The sequence below is a fragment of the Nelumbo lutea genome, chromosome 1 (genome assembly GCF_056320005.1).
Source record: "Nelumbo lutea isolate HS-2025 chromosome 1, American lotus-T2T, whole genome shotgun sequence".
In the NCBI taxonomy this organism is placed as follows: domain Eukaryota; kingdom Viridiplantae; phylum Streptophyta; class Magnoliopsida; order Proteales; family Nelumbonaceae; genus Nelumbo; species Nelumbo lutea.
The window spans coordinates 189,392,937-189,402,225 of record NC_142684.1 but is presented as its reverse complement, the minus strand read 5'-3'; the positions used below and the strand labels follow the sequence as shown (position 1 = coordinate 189,402,225).

The 9,289-nt window shown below is 48.4% G+C and overlaps 1 protein-coding gene across 1 annotated transcript; it reads right to left on the bottom strand.

Moving 5' to 3' along the window:
• Positions 1 to 5,455: 5,455 nt before the first annotated feature.
• Positions 5,456 to 8,877, bottom strand: LOC148879963 (putative CoA ligase CCL9). The gene is made up of 4 exons (XM_088961750.1): positions 8,132 to 8,877; positions 6,777 to 7,830; positions 6,560 to 6,663; positions 5,456 to 6,022 (listed from the first exon to the last, which is right to left on the bottom strand). Exons 1-4 carry the CDS (start codon positions 8,330 to 8,332, stop codon positions 5,804 to 5,806), a joined length of 1,578 nt encoding a protein of 525 aa, XP_088817876.1. The 5' UTR covers positions 8,333 to 8,877; the 3' UTR covers positions 5,456 to 5,803.
• Between the last annotated feature and the right edge of the window lie 412 nt (positions 8,878 to 9,289).

The following is a 9,289-nucleotide window of genomic DNA, read 5'->3' as shown; positions in this document are numbered from 1 at the left end:
TTCCTGCGAGAACTGCGTCTTGACGACCATGTCGTCTACATAACATTCTATTTTTGTGCCAATTAAGGGCCAAAAAAGCTTATTTACAAGTCTTTGGAAGGTCGCCCCAGTATTCTTTAGTCCGAAGGGCATGACCTTGTAATAGTACAGGCCAAACTCGGTTATGAAGCTGGTTTTTTCCTCATCGGACTGGTCCATCCTGATTTGGTTGTAGCCTGAGTAGGCGTCCGAAAAGCTTAGCAACTCATGTCCCGAGGTCGCGTCCACTAGGCGGTCAATTCGAGGGAGGGGAAGCAATCTTCTAGGCAAGCTCGGTTCAGGTCGGTGTAGTCGATGCACATGCACCACTTGCTGTTTGCCTTTTTCACCAGTATTGGGTTGGCTACCCAGCTCGGGTAATGAACTTCCCTTATGAAGTCCGCTGCGAGGAGCTTTTCGACCTCCTCGTCGACCGCCCTCCAGCGCTCTGGGGCTAAGTTGCGTTTCTTCTGTCTAATGGGTGTGACTACAGGGTTAGTGTTAAGTTTGTGAGTTATAAGGTCAGGGTCAATACCGGGCATATCAGCCGCGAACCATGCAAAAATATCTAAATTTTGAAGTAAGAAACTCACCAGTTCGGTTCGTAGAGGTTCTTTGACGGAAGCACCGATCTATAGCGTTCGAGCCGGATCTGTAGCCGAGGTCAGGATCACGACCGTTTCCTCTATGGGTGAAAATCGCTCCTCGCCTTGCTCTATAGGTCGCTCCAGTTCGAGGTCGCCGGCTGCCTTGGTTTTTCCCTTTGGGGCGGCAACATAACACTTGCGGGACTCAAGCTGGTCGCCCCGCACTACCCCCATACCGAAGTCTGTGGGGAACTTCATTGTCAGATAGTAGGTGGAGACAATTGCCTGTAGAAGGCCATGTGCCAACTTCCACAGGTACCGTTATCTTCCTGAGGAGCCTGACTTCCTCTCCGCTGAAGCCCACCAGAGGAGTGTTTGCAGGCTTCAGTTCGCTTCTCTGCAACTGTAGCTGGTCAAATGTCGACTTGAAGAGGATGTCCGCCGAACTACCTGAGTCCACAAGTACGCGCCGGACTTCGAAGTCGTTGATCCTTAGTTTTATGATGAGCGCATCATCGTGGGGGTAGTGGACACCTCGCGCGTCGTCTTCGGTGAAAAAGATCGGTTCTTCTATCTTCGACCTCTTTGGAGGGTTTTGTTCTTCTCGAGCTGCCTCGCGAACTAATGTTCGTGCTGCTGCCGAGGTACACCCTACTACCACCGAACCTCCCACTATCACATGGATGGTTCCCCGAATTGGCCACTCTTCTAGAGGTTGTTGCTGCAAAGCTTCGACCGGTCTGCTGCTGGATTCGTGAGCATCCTTTTCGTGCTCCCCTTGTCGACCTGCCTTATTATTATTATCATTATGCTGTACGAAATTTCTCAAGTATCTGTGACGGATAAGTCCCTCTATCTCATCCCGGAGATTATTGCACTATTCGGTACTATGACCGTGATCTCTATGAAAACTATAGTACAGGTTTTTATTTCTCTCGTTTGGATTACTCTTTAGGCGAGGCGGCCAATTTACGTATGGGGCGCCCTTGATCGCCATCAAGATCTCAGCCCGCCTTGTATTTAACGGCGTGTAGTCCATCCGAACTGCTAAAGGAACTTGGGACGGCTGGCTTGGCTTCGCTTCTCGGGCCTGGTTTCTTCTGTCGCCTGGGTTGCAGGGCTCACCTTCTCTTTTTCTTTTCTCAACCCCGCCTTCGGTTCTTTGGTTGATTTCTTCCTCTGTTCTCATGAACTTGTCCGCAAGCTTGAGGAAATCAGCCACGGTCACGGGATGGCTGGCCACCATGTGCCAATTGAACTCTTTGTGCGTTACTCCTCTCTTGGCCGCCGCGAGCTGTACTATGGGGTCTTATCGCGGTATCTGCAAGCATGCTTCATTGAACCGCTTGATGTAGCCCCGGATGGATTCTCCTTCCCTTTGGACTACTCTGAAGATGCTTTCCTCAGTTCTGGGGCACCGCTTGCTGGTAACGAAATGTGCGGTGAAGACTTACACGAACTGGGTCCAACTTCTTATTGACCCGGGGGCTAGGTTCCTATACTAGGTGCGGGCCACCCCCTGAAGGTGGGGGTGAGGGCCATGCACATGCATGATTCACTGGCCCTAGCGAGGTGCATTTGGGACTGGAAAGCATCGACATGGTTGTTGGGGTCAAAGGACCCATCATACTTGTCCAGAGGTGGGAGCTTGAAGTCTATGGGCATGGGGACTGCTAGGAGTTGCGATGCGAGGGGGGAAGGAACTGAGAGAATTGGGGCAGCTTTTACCTCATCCGAGCTCGTCCCTTCCTTACCTCTGAGCTCGGGCAGGACACAGGTGGCAGTTCGGCGACTTCGTTGTTGAGCGGGCCTGGTACTGGCGCTACTGGCCTCCGTGTTGCCGAGCTCGATGGGCCCAAAATGTTGGTAGTTTGCTGCTAGGGCGCTGAACCGGTTCTCCGTGAGCGGGAACTCAGGCTTGGAGCGCCGATGTGTTGACTTTGCGGGTGAGGTTCCGACCCGCCTGCGAGTTGCGAGGCGGGGGTGATTTTCCTTTCCTTTCGGCTTGGGGATGAGGCCTGGCTATTAGGGGGGTTCTGGAGTTGGGAGGCTTCTCCTCGGTCAGGGCATCCACCCGGAGGGGAGACCTTAACCGGCTTCAGAACAGGGTGTCAAGGTGGAAGCAGTGACTGGTTCAAGGGTAGCTAAGGGAACTGCTGCTGATAATGGTGTTGAGAGAGGTGGGGTAGTACTTGGTGCTGCTGGAGTTGATGCTATTGGAATTGTTGCATTTGGGCTTGCATTGCCCGCACGCATTGCATTAGGTCGTCCAACTAGTTCTAGCGGGTCGCCATTGGGACAACAGTTGGTTCAGCAAAAGTTGTTTCGATAGGGAGTGGAAGAGGGATGTTCAGGGCAGGAAGGTTTAGGGGTGCCACTGCTTGTGGCGCATTCAAGCTGGGGATTCGATCCACTGGAAGGGGGATGGTGAACTATCTGATACACACCACGGGGACTTGGAGTTGTTCCCCGGTGGTGTTCATTTCTGTGCCACGTCCGACATTGCTGGAAGAAGCCATGAGTGTTGGAGTTCTTTGGAAGAAGAGGAGGTTATGATGGTTTTAGAGGGAGGTTTTTGGAAGCGTTTCCCACAGACGGCACCAATTGATGGTGCGCAATCTGGCCGGTCTTATCTGTCAACGACCTTGCCTCCGACTAGAGCAATAGGGAGCCTGAAATGGAGAAGATGAGGGAACTCCGAGGGGAACCCGGTGAGATTAATTCGAAGCTCAAGTTAGTATTCTCTCAAAGGCAAGATAAAATCAAATGGCGCAAAGTTCACATACCTTGTTGTTGAGGGTAGGGGGCCTTTTATAACCACTTCGCGCACTCACTCTGAGGCTTCTATCAGGTCGGGTATGATTACTTCTGTGCTTCTACCAGTTCGGGTGTCACCCCTTCTGCTGGGACAGAATTGCCACTACTCCTTGTCGGAGTCGTCTCTGTAATTGGAGATGGTGGTGGAAGGCGGTCGTTTGAAGTGCGGCTGTCAAGCGTCAAATCCCAAGTCAGTCAGGTGCGCCGCACCTGGATACGAACTTCCTCGATGTCAGGCATGGTATAGTTGTTCAGTTCGGCGTCCTAGGGGCGAAGTGCTGGAGTGGTGAGCGAGGTGAATCTTGAGTTCGGATAGAGGTGTGTACCGAACTGCCATGGGGCAGGCCAGTTTGGGTTACTACCCTTTGTGTTTGGCTCGGGGCCTAAGGGAGAGTTCGGGCTCCTTGTAGGGAGTTCGGGCTCTTAGTAGGGAGTTCGGACTGTTGGTAGGGAGTTTAGACCACTGGTTCCTCCCTATGGTGCTCGCGCCTTGGGCGTACTGTTGTGCCGAGCTATTGCCTTTGCTACATGTTGCGTAATTACGAGGTTGGGCCAAATCTTCCTTCATGATGAAGCACAGCCCGGCCGTGAGCTACTCCTTTAAGACCGTAAGCTCATGGTGATCATGAGCCCAAGGATATTGACCTAAGGGAAGACTAAAGACCAAGCTATCGGGAAGATGATAGCAAGTTACTAGGTACATTAGCCTATTCGAAGTCAGGGTAGAAGTACCGAAGTCATCTGGATCTCGAACCCGGGAAGAAGACGGGGTCTCCGTTCTAGAGGAAGACCTCTTCCCGAATCTTGGTCTCCCTGAGTCGAGATGGCTCATCTTCGGGAACAAAAGTTTCCTCTAAAGATTGAAGAAGGAAGTCACCTAGCGGCGAGCTGGCCTCCCAACAGGGGCTGCAGGTTGCACCACGGCACCCTCAACCTCACTAGAACTACTTAAAAGCCTATCTACGCTAGAATTGGACATGATTAAAAAACAAAGGAAGAACAGGAAAACACAGACTCACCAAAAAGGACTACCTCGGAAAACAACGAGAAGAGTGAGCTGAAAGACTCTGACGCGACCTCGGGAGAGCTCAATCGTAGAATTTGTGGCGAGAAAAATGAGTCATGGACCCCCTATTTATAGCCGCTATGTCCGAGAACAAATGGTCGAGATCAAAGCAATCCAACGGCTCTTAGGAAAATCAATTGTGCGACCCCCAAGGATAAAATCGATTTAACGCGTTTTTTGACGTCTACGGGGTTTATAGATCGTGTGATGTCCGCGTGTAGGCCAAACGCGACCTAGGTTTTCCTGGTTGAGTTGGGTGGCCGAACAAGTCCGATCTATGATTCATTTGACTAGCTGCTCAGACTTCGGACCAAATCCACTTGGCTTATCATGAACTCCCCACACCGGGTCAAGACCCTTGGCTCGGGGAGTTAGAGGCTGGCCCAACCTAGTAATAGGGGGACACGTAGACACCACCTAACCCGCAAGATAACAGCTCAGTCTGACACATCAAGTCTACAAAAGATCGAGCTTAGATAACCGAACCACCTCAGGGCAAATCCACATTGGGACAAGTTCACCTTAGGGCATGACCGCATCAGGACCACCTCGATCCCAAGACACTTCAGCATTTGTACCAGATCGAATCCAAAAAGCACTAACTCAGATAATATTGGCCGACCTCTGCATAGCAACCCCGAAAATCCACACCTTATGGGATCACGCCTTGTAACAGCTAATCTTACCGGCTAACATCGTTTATCCCCAATTAATGCAAAAATGAAGATCCCAAAACCACTCCACAAAACCCGTGAGAACTCCACCGTATAAAAACTCCACCCCGGAGTGAAAAATACACGTAATCTTTACTCACCAACTCTCTTACTTTCTAAGCTACTATCAGCTCACAACCCATTACTGACTTAAACATCATATCAACTAAGCACCCCCATACTCACTTTTTGCAAATCACTAGTCCGTTGTCTTATGGGAGCCAGATCATCACCTCCAACTGGCAACAACCGCATTGCGCAACATCAACGTTAATTAATACATTTGAATGATAGATTTAACACAACACAACCATATACACCACCATGATCTCAAAAAATAATAATCATGATAATAAACAAATAAATTCATTTCAGACCTAGCCTAGGACCTTTCCTATTTCTGTCAAAGCCAGACCCTCAAGTGCTTGTTCTCGAAGGTGAGACCTTATTTGCATCTGATACTCCAGCTAGCCCTTCTCGAAAAGGCCTTAGAGCATTCCTAGGCTAACCTACTCTAGTAAATATTTCTTCTTCACTTGTCTACGGTAACAGACCGTAGAGTTATATATGATTGAGAAAGGTCGATCAAGAGTATGTCTAGCCTACGCCCCAAACTTGGGCACTTTGGCGGTGGATATTTGAGCAAGGAAGTGTTCTGCTACGATTCGCCTCTGAATCTTCCCACTTGCAGTCTTGGGGAAGGAATCGGTTACGAAAACCTTCTTAGGCACCTTGAAAGATGCAAGATTCTTCTTGCAAAACCTCAGCACTTCCTCCTCGTCAATGTCTGCATCTTCTCTAAGGATCACCGCGCAGTTTATCTGTTCCAAAAAAAAACGACCATCATTATCAAATTTTATTTCTATAAGAAACACATAAGAAAAAAAGAAAACCCAACACGGCCAAGCGGCTCTTAATTTTTCAGCGCTATCAACCCAAAAAAATACACAGAAAAGGCTCGACCGCTCAACCACTCAACCATAATCATACTAGATCTCTTTTTTTTCCTCCATTAAGGGTATGTATGGTAACGTGTCCACAACCACAACATGGTAGATATGGAGTCCTTGCTGGATCCCCGTCATACAATAGGAACGCACCGGCACCTTAAATCTACAGGTTGCCACGTGAACCAAACATGCGGTCTGTGTTTCCACGCTCAAGGATGTATTTCTATTGGTGATCCAGCAATGGATCCCGCAGATAGGTGAAAGGTGATTAACAGATCCCATAAAAGAAAGGGAAAAGTTGGGAGAGTTTTGGTTGGTAGCAGTAGCAGATCCCATCTCTGACTCTCACTGTACGCCTTTACCAAAAAACAAGAAAAGGAAAGGTCAAAAAGGAACTACTTTAATTACCTCTTCGCCATATTTATCGTCGGGGACTCCAAACGCAACCGCGTTTGCAATGTCCGGATGGGATAAAAGGATTGCATCCACTTCAATTGGTGATATTTTCTCCCCTGAAATATATATATATATATATACAACAAATATTTGTATCAGAATCCAACTAGTAAATTTAAAATTAAAAAAGAAAAAAGATAACACATAAGGTAGAAAAATGAGTGAGTACCTCCACGGTTGATAAGCTCCTTAATCCGGCCAACAAGATGCAAATAACCGTCCGAGTCCAAGAACCCGACATCTCCGGTATGAAACCATCCGAAACTGAAAGCTGCCTTGTTGGCTTCAGGGTTGTTCTTGTAACCCTTAGTTACATTTGGTCCCCTTATGCACACCTCCCCACTAACCTGCGCCGGCTGTGCTACCCCGTTCTCGTCCAGTATCGCCATTTCCTGCCCTATTGGCTTCCCAACCGACCCAGGCTTGTGCGGGCCGTCCTCTGGCAACGGATTCGATGCCATTAGATGCGATGCCTCCGTCATCGCGTACGCCTCCAACACCGGAGCCTCGAACACTTCCTCCAGCCGAGCCAGTATAGCCGGTGCCAGCGCCGCGCTACAGCTCCTTATGAATCGCAGCTTTGGGTACTTCGGCTCCGGTTTGCTAAGGTGTCGATCTAAGATGATCTGGTGAATGGTAGGCACCGCAGTGTACCACGTCGCATTGTAAGCTAGCATGTCAGACCAGAACGTCGAAGCCGAGAACCGTCCAGTGGCAGGAAGAGTTACGGCAGCTCCGGCGATGAGCGAACTCAGTAAACCGGCCATTAAACCGTGCACGTGGAAGAGCGGAAGGACGAGGACAGTTGAATCGGACTCGGTTATGTTATACACCGATTTGATGTTCTGTACTGAGGCCGCAAGGTTGAGCTGCGTAAGCGGCACTCCTTTTGGTCGGCTCGTGGTGCCGGAGGTGTGGAGAAACAGGGCTACGTCGGACGGCTCGTTGACGATTTCATCTATCGACTTCTTTAATGGAACCGTCGCTTTCGAGTCGGACGAGAGAGTAACCTCTTGGTCGGAATGAGGTAGTGCGGCTGTAATGTGGGGGATGTTGAGTTTGGCAGCGGCGGCTTGAACCGATTTATTCCCTTCTTGGGATGTTAAGAGGAACTTGGATTCCGAGTCAGATAAATAAAACTCAAACTCCTCCAGCGTGTAGGCCGCGTTGAGTGGCGCAGCTGTTGCTCGGGCTCGTATTACAGCCAAGAACATAATCACAAACTGCAACCAAAATACACAAATTAATAAATAAATAGATGACACCGTCGTCATATTCAATTTTAAGAAAGAAAACCCCATGAGCTAGGCAATGACAAATATTTTAGCGTTTGCTATTTGACTAAGCAAACAGTATAATAAGGAAAAAATAAACATTTCGTCATTAAAAAAATAAACCGAAATATTTTCTGATGTAAGGCATTACGGAAGACGGGGCAATTCTGTAAACAAGAAGAACAAGAAAAAAGAATAGCTTCGGAGGGAAATAACGAAGAAAAGATCAACAGAATAGAAAAAATCGAACCTCGGCTGTGTTTGGAAAGGTGAGAGCGACGATATCACCAGGCTTGACGCCGGAAAGAACGAGGCGAGTGGCGGCTTGATCGATGAGTTCTTGCAATCGAGCATGTGTCAAATCGTACTTGCCGGAAACCGAAAGAGCTCGGCGGGAAGGGAATTTTCCGGCAGTTTGCTTCAATAAATCGGTAAGGGTGACTTTCTCCATTTCTTTTGCCCTCTATTTCTAGTCTTTAGCCCTCTTTTTTATTATTTATTGGCAAATGCGTCAATATGTAGAGATTTCTTTTTTCTTTCTCGTTTTCTATGAATATGTTGATAATATTCACAGAGGCGGAAGGAAATAGAAAGACGATAAAACGAGAGTGAGAGAAGTGCAGAGAGAAAGGATGGGTTTACACTTGGGGGAATGAGCGAACTGGCGAAGCGGCGGTGGGGAATAAATAGAGGGATCGAAGGAGAAGAGAGCGAAAGGGAAGATAGGAGGTGAGGAAGGGGGAGAGAGATTTCTTCGTTGTTCGGGGGAAGGCTGAAATTGGGGAAGGTCACTCCGCCACCTGGCAGGCAGCGAGGGTCAGTAGCTGTTTGAGACTTTGAGTGTGCCATCATATCATGGCAACTTCTGGCTCAGGGACTTCTTCTATGAATCTCTTGGCCTTTTTCCGATGGCCTCTTACACGTGGACGTAATGCATGACGTGAACTCCAATGTTTTTTTATTGACTGCTGGCTAAAATAAAAATCGTGAGTTATATCATCCAAGGCTTCCCCTGCAAACGGCAGAGTTCGCCCTGAGTCAGCTAAGTAGCTTGTCAGTCCACGTCGTTAAGCTTGACTGCTTGAGGCGGTTTGTTCTTTGCAACAAAAATGAACAAAATGTATGTGCTGACGAGTGACGACCCTAGCCTAGCCTATTGCTTATGCTACGCTATTATGTGTTACCCTGTACATCAATCCACACTTACTTGACACGTGGAAAGATGACTTGGCTAAAAAAAGGCGCAAAGAATACCACCGTTTAATCTTGATAGGAAGGAGAACCTTCTAGATCAATTACCTCGATCTCTCCACATGCCACGTATGTGTATGATGCGGAAATATTGTTATACTTAGAAAGACCAACCCGTTAAATTAATTTCAAATAATGGATATTTCCAAGCCTTGAC